Consider the following 19149-nt stretch of genomic DNA (forward strand, 5'->3'; position numbering starts at 1 on the left):
GTTGATTTGTTTTTGTAGTTTCATCAATATGGGGATTCCATGATAGTTTTTCATTTATTATAACACCTAGGTAGGCCTATTTTGAGTTTTAGTCTTTGTTACTGTTTACCTTGAATAAGATAAGTGGAATTTATTTGTTTTAGAAGTTTTTTTTTTACTCTTAATAATTGACATTTTTTTGGGTGGAAAGACATGCTCCAATTTGATTCCCATTTCTGTAATTCATCTAATTCTCCCTGTAGAATTTCACTATCTTGTGTTGTTTTTATTCTATATAATATGCAATCATTTGCAAATAATCTGACTTTTGTTCCTGAACTAATGAAATTTGGTAAATCATTTATGTAAATGATGTAAGCTTGTTCCATTGTATTGACCATGAAGATTGCTAAATCAAGTTTGACAAATATAGTTTAAAATAAACTGATATAGTATTTTATTTTTTGTTCTGCAGCATGTAAAAACAACAGATATGGACCAGATTGTTCTAAATATTGTGGATGTGTTCAAAATCATACATTGTCATGTAACACAAGAACTGGTGACTGTACATGTTTACCACAATGGAAAGGAATGAATTGTTCAACAGACTTTGATGTGTGTTCAGATCGATACTCTAATAAAGAATGCCAGAAAAATGCCAATTGTACATATATTGCTGGTCTCATAGGCTACAGGTGTCGATGTAGTCAACAAGATGGATATATGGAATCAACAAATGGTTCATGTGTACCAATAAGTATGTAGAGAATATTCAGATTCTACATCATTGCTATAACCAGAATTGTATTGTAAAGTAGACCTTTTACAAGTAATATCTTACTTATTTGTATCTTTGTTTCAGATTGCACATCTATAACTACTAATAGTACAGGGATTATCCAAAGTCCTTTCTATCCAAGTGCCTATATGAACAATGCATTTTGTACATGGAGTATCAATGGCAATGAAGATAATGTAATCTCTCTAAGGTAAATAATATATCTATTAATATGACTAATATAAATTCTAAGTTCTAGCCCATTAGATCCATGAGTAGTGAAAGAAATGTTAAAGTATTATCCACTCCTGATAATGAAAACAGGCAATTAAAAGTTCTGCATAAATCAATTTTGCTTCATTTTGTTGTTTTTATTTTTACTACTTCTTAGTTTATGTTGAAAAAAAGAAGCTTTTTTTAAAGCTAAAACTTTATGTCCTGATAACTTGAATACCTAAAAAAATTCTTACTTTTCATTACATGCACTCTACCTCCATTTGTTTTTAACCTGAGCACTATTTTGTAACCATTAAGTCATTTAAAACAAACCACTGACCATCACTTCTGACTATCACTAGCTATCACTAACATTGGAAGTAACATTGTAGGGTATCCACAATATTTATGTTTCCATTCTTAAAATTTAATTTGAACTGTTTATTTGGAATTTACTTCATGTTTCTTCCTCATCTAATTATTTGTTATCATTCATTCATTCAGATATTGCTACCATGGTTTATATTTTTTGCTGTAACTCTTCCATGACACTCTCATGGAAATAGACTAGGGTAGACTGTAGCTCTGTCCACATTTTATTTTCACTATCAATTACGGCAATAACAAATATAATAATATATAACCACAAGAAAAAAATTATAATTTTGATTATTTAAATAAACAGAGAATTTTTTTTTTTTTTTAATTCATACATAGGGCTACCTTTTTTGACTAAACCACTATTTCCCCTTTTACAGGACTCTATTATTTTCTTAAAGAATTGGACAAAGATATTTTGTTTCTTCCTAACACAGTTTTATCCAACATTTATTGTAGACATGAATATCAGATGTGGGGAAATGCTTTTTTTTATAATACTTTTAAATAAAGAAATATATATTTAAGAAATGAAACATTTCACTTTTTGTTGTCAGTAATTCTCTGTCCTTAATGTTTCACTATTAAGCTCTATCACTTGTGTTATAAAATAAACATCATTTCAGGCTGGAACAAAATTTCTACATAGAACCAACTTACAACTGCCCAAATGATTACTTGGAAATATATGATGGAGAGAATAATGAGACTAGACTAATTGGTCATTACTGTGGGTGGAGTATACCAAGCGTGATTAGGACCAGGGGAAACAAGATGTACATAATCTTTAAGACAAACTGGGTTTATTCATACACTGGATTTAATGGCTCATACACATCTCATGGTAAGCTTAAGTAGTTATTATTTCTAGAAAACTGATTTCAACACTGTAATAATAATAATAATAATAATAATAATCTTTATTATCCGTAAGGAAATTTGTCTTACAATTTGTGCATTACACCAAACAAAAAACATTATAACTATAAGAAACCAAAGTGTACATTCACACCAGACGCACTCATAATTTACATGTGACAAAGTTTATACCAGATTGTTCTTATTTAATGATTTGATTGCCAGGAGAACAAAAAAGTGTTTGTGTCTGTTTGTCTTTGCTATCGGTGTCTTGTATCTCTTTTGTGATGTTAAAATCACAAAATCCTGACACAAAGGGTGATTCTTTTTTTCGAGGATCTTGTTAGCTTTTTTATAGATGTTTGTCTCAAACAACTGCCCAAATGGAGTTTGTTTTTTGCCAATGATTTTGCCAGCAGCATTTAGGATTCTATTAAGTTTATTTTTATTTTTAATGCTCAGATTGCCATACCAGGCAGTGATATTGAAACTTAAAATATTGCAGATGTGAGCGTGATAAAACATAGCCAAGGCCTTTTCGCTAACATTAAACGAGGACAGTTTTCTTAGTAGTCGTAATCTTTGCTGCCCTTTTTTGCTGATATAATCAGTATTTGCAGTAAAATTTAGTTTATTGTCTAGGATAGTACCAAGGTATTTAAAGGTTTGCACAATTTCAATAGTCTCTCCAGCTACAGAAACAATATCATTTCCCTTCTTGTCCCTACGAAAATCGATTATCATTTCTTTGGTTTTTTTTACATTTAATAATAAAAAATTATCTTTACAGTATTCCTCAATGTGTTCTAGTTCTTTGAAATACTCATTTACGTCTGAGCTCTCTGAGAGCAGGGCAAGAAGAGCCGCATCATCAGCGAATTTTGTGAAGGAGCAACAAGAACTATCGGATTGAAAATCATTGGTGTACAAAATGAACCACAATGGCGATGTTACAGCCCCCTGGGGCGCCCCTGTGTTAACTATGCGTTCATTAGATATAACATTGTTTACCCTAACCCTCTGAGCTCTCTGGGTCAAAAATTCATTAGCCCATAGTATTATGTATGGACTAATCTGCAACGCTTTCATCTTTTCAATGAGTAAATGAAGTTGTATAGTGTTAAAAGCTGATGAGAAATCCATAAAGAGCAATCTTACATAAGTGTTCGGTAAGTCCAGATGTTTGTAGACACAGTTTAAAATATTTAGGATGGCATCGTCTACACCTTTACCCTTTTGGTAAGCAAATTGTAAAGGGTCTAACTTATTACAAAGATCATTCAGAAGAAACATTTTAACCAATTTTTCTAAACATTTAGACACAATGGAAGTAAGTGAAACAGGTCTATAGTCATTCATTTCCTTCGGTTTGGAAACCTTTGGCACAGGTACAATTATAGATGACTTCCACACAGGTGGTATCTCATGGTTTAGTAATGAAGTAGAAAAAATATCTTGGAAAGGTTCAGCTAGTTGTTCAGCACATGCTTTTAAGATTCGCCCTTTTATTCCATCAGGCCCACCAGCTTTCATTGGGTTGACGTTTTTGAAAATGTTACAAACTTGCTCTTTAGTAATCGCTAATTCTAAGCAGTTGTTAACATTGACATCCTCAAGGGCTTTGAGTCTTAGATAATTAAAATCTTTCGTGTCGAAGCGACAATAGAAATCATTTAACTCGTTGGCCAATGTTTTTTCGTCTCTTGTAGCAAGATTATTTTTAAATTTGACTTGTGCTCCTGCCATTTTGTCTCATGTCACTTGTATTAATTGAGTCTTCCAGCTTGGTGCGGTAGTTTCTCCTCCCTTCCTCAAGAACGACGTTGAGATTTCGTTGAGCAATTTTCCTTGTCTGTCCATCGCCACTCATAAATGCTCTTTTCTTTTTGATTATTTCCCATTTTATTTTTGCAGTGACCCATGGTTTATTGTTGGGGTATATCTTGATGCTCTTAGTACTGACACACATGTTTTCACAGAATTTGATGTAATTTGTCACTGCGTCCTGTAAGTCAGGAATAAAGTTTGTACAGGTTATTTTTCCCACAACCAATCTCGGATTAAGTTGAAATTTCGCAAAATTGTTTCTTGTACCTGACAAAACAAGAATTAAAAAAAATATTTTTCTGTTTGGTATCAAACGAGAAAAAAATTGTATTTGACAGATGTGGTGGTATAATTTGAACTAGTCCTATGGAGGAGGCCTGAGCCCTGAGTTTGAATTCAAGTCGTACACTTTATTTTGAGAAAAACAATGGACAATAAAGATTATTCTTATTATTAAAATAAAAGAGTGTTCAAACTGTTGATAAACTATGTTTTTAAAAAAGAACATGATTATTTTTTGTTTTCTTTTTTTACTCTGCACAATCACATTTTCTTTTATTTGTATCATAAAATAATTTCAATATTGAGGAAGCATTGAATTTTCACTCAATGTCTTATATTTCTTTTTATAAAAAAATAGGCAACTAACTAGCTGCAATAAAAATAAATGAGATTTAATATGAAGATCCACCATGCGTTGAGATATTGTGCAGTTTTAGCTTTTGAAATCCTTTTTTTTCTGTTTATTTGGCAACACAGTAAAGTTCAATTTATTAGAGCCCTTGCCATTGTTTAGTTTATCATTGTGAAGATCTCCAATTAAAAGATTTCTAATGAATTAGGTAAATGGACTATTGTTGCTTGCCATATTTTTGTTTATATTATTTTTATCAAGTATTTTAATTTAAATTCAAGTATGATAATAAAGAATCTTAAAGAAAGTGCTAAAATTGAGCAATCATTTTTACGTTAAAAAAATATTAAACTAAACAATTATTAAAGTTATTCCATATTCCCAGTGCAATGTGTCAGAAACATATATACATGTTATAAAGGCACATTAAAATTATACTTATGTATGAATACCAAACTTAAGCATAGATAGACAAATAAAAAGTCCTACTTTATGTTTTCAGCTTGTCGGACCTTCACATATGGAACTGACTCCTGTAACAACTTGTGTCGCTGTGTCAAGGAGAACACAGAATTTTGTGACAATGTCAATGGAGAGTGTATCTGTAAACCAGGTTGGACTTTGGGAGATTGTTCTCAAGATGTCAATGAGTGTCTAGGTACCAACAATAAAGTCTGTCCTACTAACTCTGATTGTATCAACACAAGAGGAAGCTATAGATGTGAATGTCGTCTTGGATATGTACTGAATACTACATCAGGAAAATGTGAAGGTAATATCTATCACAGTTTCAGGTCATCTTTTCTTAAACTTTTTTTTTGTTTCAGATTTGTTAGTTTTCTTATTTTTACATACATTACAATAGTCTAAAAGCTTTAATCTTTTATAACCTAAAATTATGCTATTTAGTAACAATATTTTTTATGTGGCCTGGTTCCAGGCAAACTGATTGCAATTTCTAAAAGCCAATTAGGTTTACTTTTATAACAGTGTCTCAAATCCTTTTTTATTTTTTTATTTTTAGAAAGCAAAGAATGTCTATACAAGAAATGCTCTGATGGTTGTTATGTAGCCAGTCTCGGAGTTGAGAAATGTACTTGTCCAGAAGGTTTAGTTCTGGATACTTTAGCTGAGACAGTTTGTGTTGGTAAGCTCATTAAATAAACAAAAGATTACTTTTTAATAAACATTGAAGTAGAGGTTATATTCTCAAAATTGATGAGATACATTCTTCTTTTAACTAACAAGTTTTAAGTTACTAACCTTTGACTCTGGTATCATTAAGACTAATAGAGTTGCTTTTGTAAGAAATCAGTGACTATTTTTGTTTATAACTTTTAAAATTTTTTATAAGTAGTACAATTTATTTTGGAAAAGTTTGAGTCCAGTGGCATAAGTTCCTTTAAAATTCTGTTTAGCCAGGCTCCTATTTATGCTTGTTTAATTGTATAAATGCAATGAAATATTGCAGTATAATCTTTCCCATCTACTACTTGCAGTACCATAAGCTAGTGAATTTTGACTTATTAAAATTTGTTTTTTTTTTGTTTTTTGTGTGATTTCTCCAATTTTGCAAAATATCTGATACCATTTTAGTAGATAATTATTATATTTACCGTAACTGGTAAATAACTTTAAAATAACAATATCAATTACTAAAAATAAAAAATTAGAAAAGAGAGATGATAAGAGTTTAACTTGTACAGTCAGAGAGATGTTAGAGTATAACTTGTAGAGCCAGAGAGATGATATTTTCAGATTATACCTTCGTATACATATATGGACTACCTGGAAACAAAGGAAATAGAGACATATTTCCTAAAATCACCACCTGAAGTGGATAAGTTGACGGAGGATGAAGACATTGATGGTGAGCCTTAAGCACAAGGAAAACATATTCAGTGCTGTGTTTTTTTCAGTGTATAATAGTAGAGAGTTTGACTAGTTTCATAGTCACCTTCAAAAAGCATGTGTCACATAAACATGGCATATAAAGACGATTGGTTGCTAGAAAAACACACCATATCAATTTGAAGGAAAAAGTGGTATTAGAGTTCATTCACCAGGGTTATAGACATAAGAATATTTAATACATTAGCTCTTTTTAAAATGATCCAAGGTGATAAAAATATTTCCATCAAGAATACAAGGAAAAAGATTGCAAAAATATTTCTTCATTTAGGCAAAGACATGTCTTATCTTATATAATACAGACGTTACTTCAAAAAAGAAGATGATTACGTCCTACGCGTCATGCATTTAGTCATGCATATTAACCAATGACTTAAATTCTGCCAAGTCACTGGTTTTCCTGGCTAGCTCTAATAGCACTAGGGAAGAAGGAGTATTTGTACAAATTTGTCCTAGCATATGGGACGAGGAATGTGCCTTTATCTTTGTGTCTGTCAGAGTATTTTATTAAATTTTGTTTTTGTATTGGAAGATTATGGTTCAGTGTTTTATGTATTATTGCTACTTTACTTTTGAGCCTTCTGTCCTGAAGGCTTTCTAAATTTAGTGATTTTACTAAAGGTGTTACTCTAGTCAAATGTGAATATTCGTTTGTTATGAATCGCACTGCTCTATTTTGTGTCTGTTCTAGTTTCTTAATGTTTTCTTGAGTTGAGGGGTCCCAAACAGAGGATGCATATTCTATTATTGGCCTAACCAAGGTTAAATAACATTTTAGTTTTATGTTCTTATTTGATTTATAGAAATTTCTTTTAATAAATCCTAATGCTTTGTTTGATTTTTTTGTAGTTTCGTCAATATGTGGATTCCATGACAGTTTTTCATTTATTATAACACCTAGGTATTTTGCGTTTTTAGTCAGTGTTACTGGTTTGCCATGAATAAGATAAGTGGAATAAATTAGTTTTAGTTTTTTTGTTACTCTTAACAACTGACATTTTTCTGGGTGGAAAGACATGCTCCAATTTGATTCCCATTTCTGTAATTCATCTAATTCTCTTTGTAAAATATCTGTGTCTTGTGTTGTTTTTATTGTTCTATATATTATGCAATCGTCTGCAAATAATCTGACTTTTGTTCCTGAAGTAATGCAATTTGGTAAATCATTTATGTAAATTAAAAATAGTAGTGGACCCAAGCCTGTTCCTTGAGGTACACCTGAGTTTACTGTTATCGGTGTTGATTTAGAGCCATTTATTATTACAGTTTGTTCTCTCCCTATCAGAAAGTCTTTAATCCACTGATGCAGTGGACCATTAATGCTGAAATATTTTAATTTTTTAAGCAAACTATGGTGGTGAACTTTGTCAAAAGCCTTAGAAAAATCTAGTAAGATAGCATCTATTTGTTCACTATTATCTAAACCTTTTGAAAAATCATCAATTAGTCCTATTAGTTGTGTTTCACATGATCTATATTTCCTAAAGCCATGTTGGTATGGTGTGAGGACATTATGTTTGTCTAAGTGGTTTATGATGTTGCTACATATTATGTGTTCTAGGATTTTACATGTGATGCTGGTAAGTGATACTGGTCTGTAGTTTCCTGGGTCAGATTTTTCTCCTTTTTTAAATAGGGGGGTGACATTAGCTTCTTTCCAGTCCTTTGGTACTCTGCCCTGGTTAAGTGAAGCCTGAAAGAGTATTTTGAACACTGGGGCTAGCTCATTACTTAGTTCTTTGAGTAATCTAGCTGGAATACCATCAGGTCCAGAAGCTTTATTTGGTTTGGTGTTGGCTAATAGTTTTTGAATTCCATTTTCTTGTACTACTATATCTTCTATGTTGTCTACTTGGTTCAAATTCAGTAATATGTCTTTGTCTCCTGGGGCTGAGAATGCTGATGCAAAGTATTTGTTTAGAATGTTTGCTTTAGTTTCATTATCATTATGTATTATGTTATGTTCATCTTTTAATGGTGCTACGCCTGTTGTTTCCATTTTCTTAGACTTAATGTATGACCATAGGTTTTTGTTGTTGTCTTTAGATATTACATTGTTTATGTATTCACTCTGCAGCTGTCTGCTTACTTTTTGGGTTAAGTGTTTAATTTTTATATACTTTTTGTAAACTCTTTCTGCATTAGTTTCTTTAAATTTTCTATATAGGTTTTCCTTCTGTTTACAAAGCTTCTTTAGTCTATTATTAAACCAGCATTTATTTATTTTGTTTGATGTGTATTTAGTTGGTATTTGATTTTCTATAATGCTTTTAAGATGGTTTTTAATGAAATTCCAGAGGTCATCGACTGGTTGGTTAATGTCTTTTTCTAATAAGAATGTTTGTTGAAAGTTTAATGCAGCTTGGTGTAGTTGTGTTAGGTTACACTTATTCCAGAGTAAGATTTTTCTTTTGGGTTTTGTATTGGCTACTGCTTTTATCTGACTGTGTATTTTTATGATCTCATGGTCTGATAGACCAGGGATAATATCATAATCAACTACTAATCCAGGTCTGTTGGTTAAGAAGAGATCTAATGTGTTGTTTAATCTAGTTGGCTTTTTAATGATTTGATCTAAACTTAGGTTGTGTAAAGTTTCTATGAAAAGCTCATTTATGTCCTTAAGGTTTTGGTGTTTATCTATGGTTAGTGTTTTCCAATTTATATCAGGTAGGTTGAAATCACCCATAATCCAAAAAACTGCATTTTTATTTGTCTCTTTAAGTGTCGTAATCTGATTACATAGTTCCTGCATGTATTCTAAACTAGAATTTGGTGGTCTGTAAATGCTGCCTATTATTAGGGATGTTGAGGTGGTATTAATTTTACAAAATGTTGATTCTATATTTTTTGAGTTAGGTAAGGTAATTTCTTCTGCTATAAGAGTGTTTTTTATTGCTAAAAGAACTCCTCCATGATTATCAGCCCTATCTTTTCTAAAAATTTCATAATTACTATTGAAAATTTCTGCATTATAAATTTCAGGATGTAGCCAAGTTTCTGTGCCTGCAATTATGTCTGGTTTCTCACATTCTAATAAAATTTCTAAGTCTGCTGTTTTGTTCCTAATGCTTTGAAAATTTATTACTAAGGTTTTAAGGTATTTATGTGAATTGCTTGGGAGTTTTCCGTGTATACTCAGCTCAATCTCAAGATTCAAAGTATTGCCATCTCTCAGATTTGATGGGGAAAATCACTTTCTGATGAAACAATAACAACCATTGCCACTGTCAACTGTATGGATGTAAGGTCATCCTAGGATATTCTGAAAAATGGGGGATAAGTTTATGCATATTGTTCTTAGATTTTTTACAAAGGTTAATTTGTTTTATGTATGATTGTAGCTAATAAAATAGATTTATAAGTTTTTCAGATGTATTTTAATTATTTTTCATTCTCTGTTACTGTTACATATTGTTACTTATAGATAATTTTGTTATGCTTAAGTACCATGCAGCGGTTTCATATACATATTACTAGGCCTACATATGTAAATAATACATTTTAAGAATTTCACCAAAAATATGTTTATTTACATCTTTTTAAATAAAATTTATAAATATAAACTGCATTGGAGCAATAATAAAAATCTGGGACTTAAAAAACAAAATATACCTTTGCAAATAGTATAAGGATTTGAATCATTTTATTGAATGCTCTAATGCTCTAAAAAGTCAATGTAGCTAAAAATTTATTAAAAATTTAGTTAAATTTGTCAAACATCTTGTATATATATATATAATGGACTATGACTTTCAGAGAGTAGAATTATGGGGATGGTAGACAAAATGTTTATTCATCCCAATTAGATTATTTCTTTTTTTTTGTAAATCTTAAAAAAAAAAGAATAAATTAAAGGATTCATCAATTCAGGTAAAATGAGTGAAGAAGTGTGCTAAATTGAAATATTTTTCTAAAACAGTGATAACTTGTACACATGTAACTACATTTCTTTGTCATGATATTCAAAAGGAATACCTAAAGAAAATTTATATGAGTTTTGTCATATTTTCAACACATTAAAATTTCTTTATATAAACATCCTTGATCACAAACATTTTTTACTTTATTGATTTCTAAAAAAAATTTTTTGTTTTATATTTTTAGTGCCATATTATCCCTATGGAAAAAATGCCTCTGATCTTCTTCTCAGAGATAGTTTCACATCCTACTATTCGGTTCATGTTAGTAGTGCTATTTACTTTACCTTTGGTGCGCCTTATGGAAAGGACCTTCACCCGGCAGCATTTGTTAGTATACTTTATTACTTACATATTTTGAAATAGTTATTTATATGTATATAGTTTTTAAAAATATATTGGAATAGTTGAAGATATATTTGATTTTATTTCCAGGTGTTATCTAATGGTGTTATTGGCTTTGGCTCAACATTTCTATCATTTGGTGGTTTCCATGACTTAATCTACATCAGCAATAAAAGACTGAATATACTGGCACCCTTTATGGCAAATTTAAATCCTTTTCAAGGTAGAGTTCAGACCTAAAAAATTAGAAACTTATATATAACGTTTTTGTTTAATTTGTGTGAATTTTTGGGAGAAACTGTCAATTTAATATTATTTGTTCCATGCCTTCATTGTTTATTTTGGTATTACCTCCTGGCTAATTGCTTTACTTTTCATTAACTCATAGGATTATGTCTTTGGTGAACTTTGAATACAGTGCTTCCACAAACTAGTTTACTTAACTCTCACATTTCTTTCAGGCCATGTTTACTATCACCTCTATGAGACATGTGCTGGTAAGTTTTCTAAGAAAGCTCAGACTTCTCCTTTCATGAGCGCTATAGTAGCAAGAGCTGAGAAAAACATCCAGGAATATAATCATGTCTCTAGTTTTAAAGTCAGTACAGTTCTGGTTGTAACATGGGCAGGAATGCAACCATTTGTGTTTCTTAATAAGGTATACAAACTTCTTGTATTTTTTTTTTACACAAGTATACATTTGAAATATATTACATGAAATGATAATGATGTTAGATATACCCACTTAATAATTAAGGAAAATTGGTATTGCTGGTATTTGATTAAAGTGACATATATTACATACTTTCAGAAAGAGCTCAAATTGAGCTTTTAAATCTTTCTTTTCTAATTGACAGACTTAATAACTATAAAATATTACTTTAATAATTCTGATTTTCAAATATTTTTTAATCAATAAATGTTATTAGATAAGTGTGTATTAAAATGCCTACATTTATTCCCAATAAGACTTCAGAGTTAAATACTTTTCAAGCCCTATATATAACTGGATGGGAAACTGAAAATGGACAAGGTATTTTATTTATTTTCTTCCTTTTTAGAAGAGAAACATAATAAAAAATACCTAGAAAATAAATATTTATTTTAGAATTATATTCAGATGTGTCTAATTATATGCCTGTTTATTTTCTATTTGCTTTCCAACAGTGGCAGAGACAGCTTATGTAATTTTCTTATACCAATATGGTTTAATGAACTGGCCCTATTTACCTGGTCGGCCAATATTTATTGGAACTACAGGAGACTTTGAAAATATACTTCAGGACTTGAGCACAGCCCTAGTCAGTGTTCTTGACAGTGTACCAGGAAATACTGGTAAGAAATTTGTTTTGGAAAGTAGAAAAAGAATAATAACTTTTCTAAAAATAATATTTTAGAAAATAAATGTTTAATTATTTTTGTAAGTTCTGCATTATCTTGGTACATTGACCAGCAAGATGCTTGTTAGGGAAAATAAAATTCTCAGGTTTGATTTCTTATGCAAATATGTTGCTATGAAAGATGCCTTTCACACACAAGTTTCTTAAAGACAACTTGCACCCATTAATCCACTGTTACATCAGATCTGAATGAAGTGGCTGTCTCCTTTCCATTGGGACTAAAACAGAAAGATTTAAAAACTCCTTTATCCCACTTTCGGTCAGAGTGTTACAAGATCATCTGTCGTCATTGAGAAGTACATAGAAGTCTAATTTATAAAGCACTAGTTGTATATATGTGTTTGATGTGTGAATGTTGTTGGTATTTGCATCTATATTGTTATTATTCCAGTAGTTACCCTGAGGTGGTCAATTGTAGTGAAACTGAATTTCCATTTCATTGGGCCAATAAACAATATGTTATCTATCTTATCTCATCTTATTTATGATTTTAAAGGGAAACTCTGATAGTTTTTCAATTTTGATTTATTGACATATTTGAATTCTGCATAAAAAGTTGTAATAGTAAACATTTTACTATTTTTTATTTAAATGCTTAGAAACATTTATATTTAATAAATTAGACAGTAAATTCTTGACATCTCCAAAAAAAATGGGGTTCTTTGAGATTTTGTTTTTAGGTTAGGCATAATTCACTTCCATCAACAATACTGAAAAGGAAACTAGATTTAACTAATCATATCGCTTCATTCTTACAGGCTCTTGGGCTTAGTGATGGCCTATTCCAGAGCTATGGTACAGTTATATATTCATGTATAGGTAGATCTAAAGGCATTTGGATAAGCAACTCAAGGAAAAAAAAGTAACATTTTCATCTAAGCCTCTCCCTTTCCCAAGAAGTAAATAGATCGTGTGTCTGACTGATTAAAAAAAATTGGTCAGTGTAAGGCTAGTCGAGACTACGTGTAGTCGGTCATGACAAGACAACCAAGCGATAGTGTTTGTTGTGAGTTGAGTGGTCAGGCGAGAAAATACCTACTGCCGTTGTTAGTCAAGCATGTAAATCTACTGTTAATAGTTAATACGCATTTTTTCTTTGCTTACAAGATCCTAGATCTAACTGCATGGACAAAGAAATATTTCTTTTACGAGAATGTTAACTTTTCTGTATGGTCTCCCGTTATACAGAAGTCAATAGATTAAATTAGTAGGCTAGTGTGACATCACATAGAATTTTTTTAGAAACCCGGTGAATGTCTGACTGTTTTGAATGCGCAGGAAAATTACATCAGAAAAACACCAATTACTAAGTTATTATTGCAAATATATAAAAAAAATAATAATATATTCATTATCTGTAAATCAAAACACATATTATATCAAAAATTGTCAAAACCATCGGAGTTTCCCTTTAAGGATTATACTAAATTCAAAAACCTCTTCAGGGGTGTCAGATATGTTCTGAAACTTTGAAAAGAAACTTGTTGTTTAGTTTCTCCTCCTTTAAAATACAGTCATTACTTCAAAACAGAAGATGATTATGTCCTACACTTGTTCCTAGGTCAATCTAGTCATGCATGTTGACAAATGACTTCAATTCAGCCAAGTCATTGGTTTTCCTGGCTGGCTAAGGCAACCCATTCCATTCTCAATAGCAGTAGGGAAGAAGGAGAATTTGTACAAATTTGTCCTAACATATGGAACTAGAAATATGTTTTTATCTTTGTGTCTTTCTGCATATTTTAGTGTTTTTTTTTTATTTAAGAATATGGTTCAGTGTTTTATGTATAATTGCTACTTTACTTTTGCATCTTCTGTCCTGAAGGCTTTCTAAATTTAGTGATTTTACTAAAGTGTTACTCTAGTCAAATGTGAATATTTATTTGTTGTGCTTTAGTCTTAACTTTGTGTGACCAGATAAATCCATTTTTTAAGATTAACATTAAAAGAGGGTCAACTGTTTCACCTATGCTGTAAACTAATTGATTTTTTTCTGGCAATATTCTAAGAATGTACTTGCAAATCACTTTGCATAGAAAATCCTTTTAAAAAATTTCAGGTTATAAAGGTGTGATGAGTTTTAAAGTAGGTCATGTGACTGGACCACAACAAAGCTGTAAAAAATACTTATGTGACCATGCTGATCTTTTGACTGACCCTGTATATCAGTATGAGAAGCAACAACTCTACAAATGTCCATGTACATTAGAAAGACTCGGGGCTCAGTGGCAACTGTTTGAAAGACGTGGACCTAAACAAGACATTTATTGTTATGCCATCAGTATGGTAGCCAAGCAGAGACTACTGAAAGATAATAAAAGAAACATGGTAAGAATCTTTTAAGACTAAATTAGTTAACCTTGTTCTTAATAATAGCCTATTAATTTTAAATGCTGATTTTTTATAATCAGCAGTCGACTTTAAATAAGCAAATTTTAGGTGTTAGGCAATGTAAGTCTTTTTGTAGATTTAAATGTAACCAGACACCTAAATGACTTAACAGACTTCTTATTTTAAAAGTAGAATTGAGATCCAAAATGTAAATTCACATTTGTTGAACAAATCACCTTATAGATTACCAAGAAATTATCTTCACATATTCAAGCAAAGGAGTCCCATTCATCTGACATTGTTTTCTGGGCTATTCTAATTGAATTAAAAAGAATAGAATCCAAATAACACATTCAGATAACCATATCATGTCCCTCCAATTTTAAACTGAAAGAGAAAAAGAACAGTTCCAAGTAACACATTGTAAAAAAATATTCCTTTTTTTTTTTTTTTTGGAATGATGATTGGTGAAATTTGTTTGTTAACTTATTAATTTTTAATCAGCCATTGATTGATTTTATTACTGAATTCAACACTTGAAGAGGATGGGATACATTCCTTATAATGGTCATGTTCTATGTTTGTAGGAAAAATAACACAATATATGGATATATGTGTAACTTTTAAATATTTAATATATTTATTATCTATTTATCTCTCTCTCTCACTATATATATATATATATATATATATATATATATATATGTTGTTGGGTGTTGGTATTTAGAAGAATACAAATGCTCTATGTTATTGTTAAGGAGTCTTTGATAGACCTAATATTAGGAGATGTGTATCAGTATCAGTTTCTATGTGAGGTAGAATGTACTTTGTTGTTGATTTTCAAGACATTCAAACATTCTTCTTTCATAATTGAATAAACTTTGATAGAAATAGTTTTTAGATTATCAGTTAGTACTAGAATCTGAAACAAGACCATTTTGTTTTCTTTGTATTTTATATTTGCATCATGTAACCAAATATGTAGGACACAGCATCATTATTATTTTTTTATTGTGACTTGTAATTCTCCAAACGTGTTAAACTTTAGACACAACATTGCTTCATAATTATTATATTATTTTTATAATAAACTTAAAATACTTCATATTGTTAATGTGATCCATGTGTCTGGAGAAAAATATCTAAATTTGCAACACACTCTCATAGTTTGTCATCATAGAATAACTTATTTCTTAATACATTTATTTTTAGCTGTGTTGCTACAGATGGACCAAGCCAGCTAATGATGATTGGAGAGATTGGCTTCAGTCATGGAGAGAAGCAACATACCTTCCTAAGTCTCCTCTGTCTGGACATGTACTCATCAACAACCCTTGGTACCTTGGTTTCTTTGACAACTACCAAGCTTTAGAAAACATCAGAGCACATACACTCTGCTGTAGAGATTCCCATAATGCAGGCTTGTGTCGTAAATTTTATCAGATATTTCCTGACATGGGATGTTCTAATTTTGTTGAATTTGTACCAGGTAAGATAGACCTACTAATAGAATATGTTTTTAAGTAAATTAGTGAAAAACACCAAAGTTTCTTTTGCATTATTTTGAATTGAAAAAAAAAACTCAATTATTTGCTATTTTACTTTATTTATTGGTTCGAAAGGTTCCTATAGGGTTCTGATTTTCACTAGGTATTTAGAATATTTTTTTAGTAATATATTAAACTTAATATTTTAATGATCAAGCTTCTGCATTGGGTGACCCCCACATCAAAACATCGGATGGTGTTACATATACAATGAATGGATTGGGAGAATACATTCTGATGGAAGCTCCAAGCAAAACTTTTACACTACAGGTTTGTTCCAAATTTAAGCATAAAAAAATTTGTTGCATGTATATGACAACAAACATTTCTCTGATAGATTGGATAATAGAACTGTGTAATTTTGTTTCATTCGGTTTTCATAAATGAAATAATGCCATTATATTTACTGTCTTTTGTTTCCCCAAAAAATCTAATCTAAAGCTCCACCTTGGCAGATAAAAGACTATATTATTTGGAAGCCATGAATGAGAAAGGTGGATCTCATTCCACACACCAGTTCTCCTCCCCCCCCCCCCCATACAATGCATACAAAGGAACAGTATGTGCTGATGCTGTTTGCAATAAGCTTTATTCTACCAGGGTGTAGCACTGTATGTTGTAAGCTAACTAAGGATCAGCGGCGCCTGATTTTTCCTCAGAGTTGACTCTGGAAGCCTTCTTTATGTTTGTGTTAGCTACAATGCAGCTACAGGTTTGGATTCCAAATGGTCCTTCCCCTAGGTGACTAGCTATTGTAGACTAATGTGGCCCTCCTTCCTGAAGCTTCATTGAAAACGTTATTTAATTAATTTTAGATTTGAGAAAAAAAAATATTTTAAATTCCAGGCAAGAACAGGAAGAGCAGAAACACTCAATGGAACACTGTCTAAAGCAACAGTATTTATTGCTTTTGCTGCCAAAGAATCAAATGAATCAAGTTTTCAAGTGGAGTTATCCCCTTCTAAGACATGTTAGTTTTTCTAACAACTTGAGCATCATTTTTCAATTTGAATATATGTTGTCAGTCTTTGAAAACATGAATATAAATATAAATACCATCTGTAATAAGATACGTATTTAATGAATCATGAAATGAAGTTAAAACAGTTTACATTTTAAGCTTTATTCTTGAATGAAAACAATACTCTACTTTTTTTAACAATTCCTTAGCATTGATCCTATTGGCCAACAACATTGATGTGACAAATGACTTCTACAAAGAAAGTGGACCAGATATAATTATGTCAATGACCTCAATAAGTGTCACCAGAGAATATAGGAATAACAAAACCCTGGCTATAGTCAACTTCCCTTGTGGTGTGTCTTACATATTTAACATTCATTGATTTGAATGTCTACTATAATTGTTTTAATTGTAGCTTTTTGTTTGGTTAAATAATTCAAATCTTAAAAGTCATAGAGGCAAATAATGATATATTCTTTTTTTTTTTCAAGGAGTGTCAATCACAGTCCATGTTGCGGTCAAAAGTCTGTTGATAGAAGTCAATTTGCCTAAAAACTTTGGAAATAAAACTAGAGGGCTTCTTGGAAACTTTAATGGCAATAAAAATGATGAATTTATTCTTCCTGATGGACAACTATTGCCTGCCAATTTAAGTGAAAGACAAATATATCAAGAGTTTGCCAAAAAATGTATTGACTTTATTAAATGTTTGGACTTAGCAACACTAGTTATTATTCATTATGTTAAGTGTAAGAAATTAATTGTAGAAGCAATGTAAGAGAGAATCACTTATAAAAAAGAACTAATGATTGGTTTTAGATGTATTGCTTGTTTAGGATAACCAATGCAAAAAAAATTTATTTTGAATTATTTAAACTCTAAACCAGTGTATGTATTTATTTTAACTTGCAGGGGTTGTAACCCAAAGCAATTCAGTTTTCCTGTATAGACCAGGAGAGAACACAAGTACTTACCAACATTCAGATTTTGAACCAATGTATAAAGATGAAGCAAGTGCAGCTCAGTTAGCTGAGGCTAAGACACTGTGTGGGGATACAAATGATGCTTGTATATTTGATTATCTGGCTACTGGAGACAGAGCCTTTACTTTCAACACTAAAGAATTCAGTGAAGAAATGGAGATAGTTATTCAAAATCTTGGTATACAAATATTTACTCAATTTAAGTATATTCATCTACTGCTTTGTTTTATTTATGACATTTTTTTAAATACAGTTATTGCAGAGTTTCTAATCATGTTTAGAGTTTTCAATACGTTAATATACATTTTTTTTCAGGCAATAATCCTCCTACCATAAATGTAAGTGAAAGCAGCCTAGATATCGATGGACGCTGGCTAGTGTTGGAAGGCAAGCTCTCTGTTTTAAAATTGACAACTGCTGATGAAGATGATGATTCCATTACATTTGAGATTGCTGACAGTGTCACAGGTGTTACTGTCAACCAAAGTGGTCACATCCTTTACCTGCCTGACATTACAAAGCCACTAGCACTCAGGTGAATTTCTAGAAATACCTTAATTTTAATTGAAAAGGCATTTGATGTTGTCTATCTCTTCTGTAGACATTAGAAGCTACATTTGTTTTTCTGTTTGGTTGTCTTATTATAAACAGGTTGAGAGCTAAAGATTCTAAAGGAAGCTACTCAGCTTTTCTATACATACCTATAACAATATGCCCTTCATGCAGTGGAAATGGTGTTTGTAATAATCAAAGTGCTATCCTAGAAGAGTATGAAAATGGCTTGTTTCAAATTCAAACATGCAACTGCTTTCCAGCATTTACAGGTGAATATACAAATAAGTAGACCTCTTTAAATACCTATAGGTTAAAAGAGTATTAATTAAAAAAAAATTTTTTTTGTAAATGTAAATGAGCTTTTTAATGTAAAATATGAAATATATGCAAAATATAATACCTGCACCACTGGGTCTAGTTTATAATCATTTAGACAAAGTAATTGTTATATCAATCTAAAACTTGTTTTTAAAGTTAATTTTATGCCATAATACTAAATAATTTTTAAAGCAATTAAGCC

At 30.9% G+C, this 19149-nt stretch overlaps 1 protein-coding gene across 4 annotated transcripts in view; it reads left to right on the forward strand.

Annotated features, from left to right (window-relative positions):
* Positions 1-19149, forward strand: part of LOC106058961 (uncharacterized) — a 76718-nt gene that overhangs the window by 37578 nt on the left and 19991 nt on the right. For all 4 annotated transcript variants that reach the window (XM_056004020.1, XM_056004019.1, XM_056004023.1 and 1 more), the window contains exons 13-31: positions 455-739; positions 845-971; positions 1981-2198; positions 5176-5445; positions 5698-5820; positions 10692-10834; positions 10940-11072; positions 11311-11507; positions 11819-11882; positions 12017-12184; positions 14309-14577; positions 15793-16069; positions 16285-16397; positions 16974-17097; positions 17298-17444; positions 17583-17780; positions 18004-18252; positions 18390-18609; positions 18726-18898. In XM_056004020.1, the coding sequence (XP_055859995.1) occupies positions 455-739; positions 845-971; positions 1981-2198; positions 5176-5445; positions 5698-5820; positions 10692-10834; positions 10940-11072; positions 11311-11507; positions 11819-11882; positions 12017-12184; positions 14309-14577; positions 15793-16069; positions 16285-16397; positions 16974-17097; positions 17298-17444; positions 17583-17780; positions 18004-18252; positions 18390-18609; positions 18726-18898 (3498 nt within the window). The remainder of the gene's footprint in view (positions 1-454; positions 740-844; positions 972-1980; positions 2199-5175; positions 5446-5697; positions 5821-10691; positions 10835-10939; positions 11073-11310; positions 11508-11818; positions 11883-12016; positions 12185-14308; positions 14578-15792; positions 16070-16284; positions 16398-16973; positions 17098-17297; positions 17445-17582; positions 17781-18003; positions 18253-18389; positions 18610-18725; positions 18899-19149) is intronic.

This window comes from Biomphalaria glabrata, chromosome 11 (assembly GCF_947242115.1).
Source record: "Biomphalaria glabrata chromosome 11, xgBioGlab47.1, whole genome shotgun sequence".
Classification (NCBI taxonomy): domain Eukaryota; kingdom Metazoa; phylum Mollusca; class Gastropoda; family Planorbidae; genus Biomphalaria; species Biomphalaria glabrata.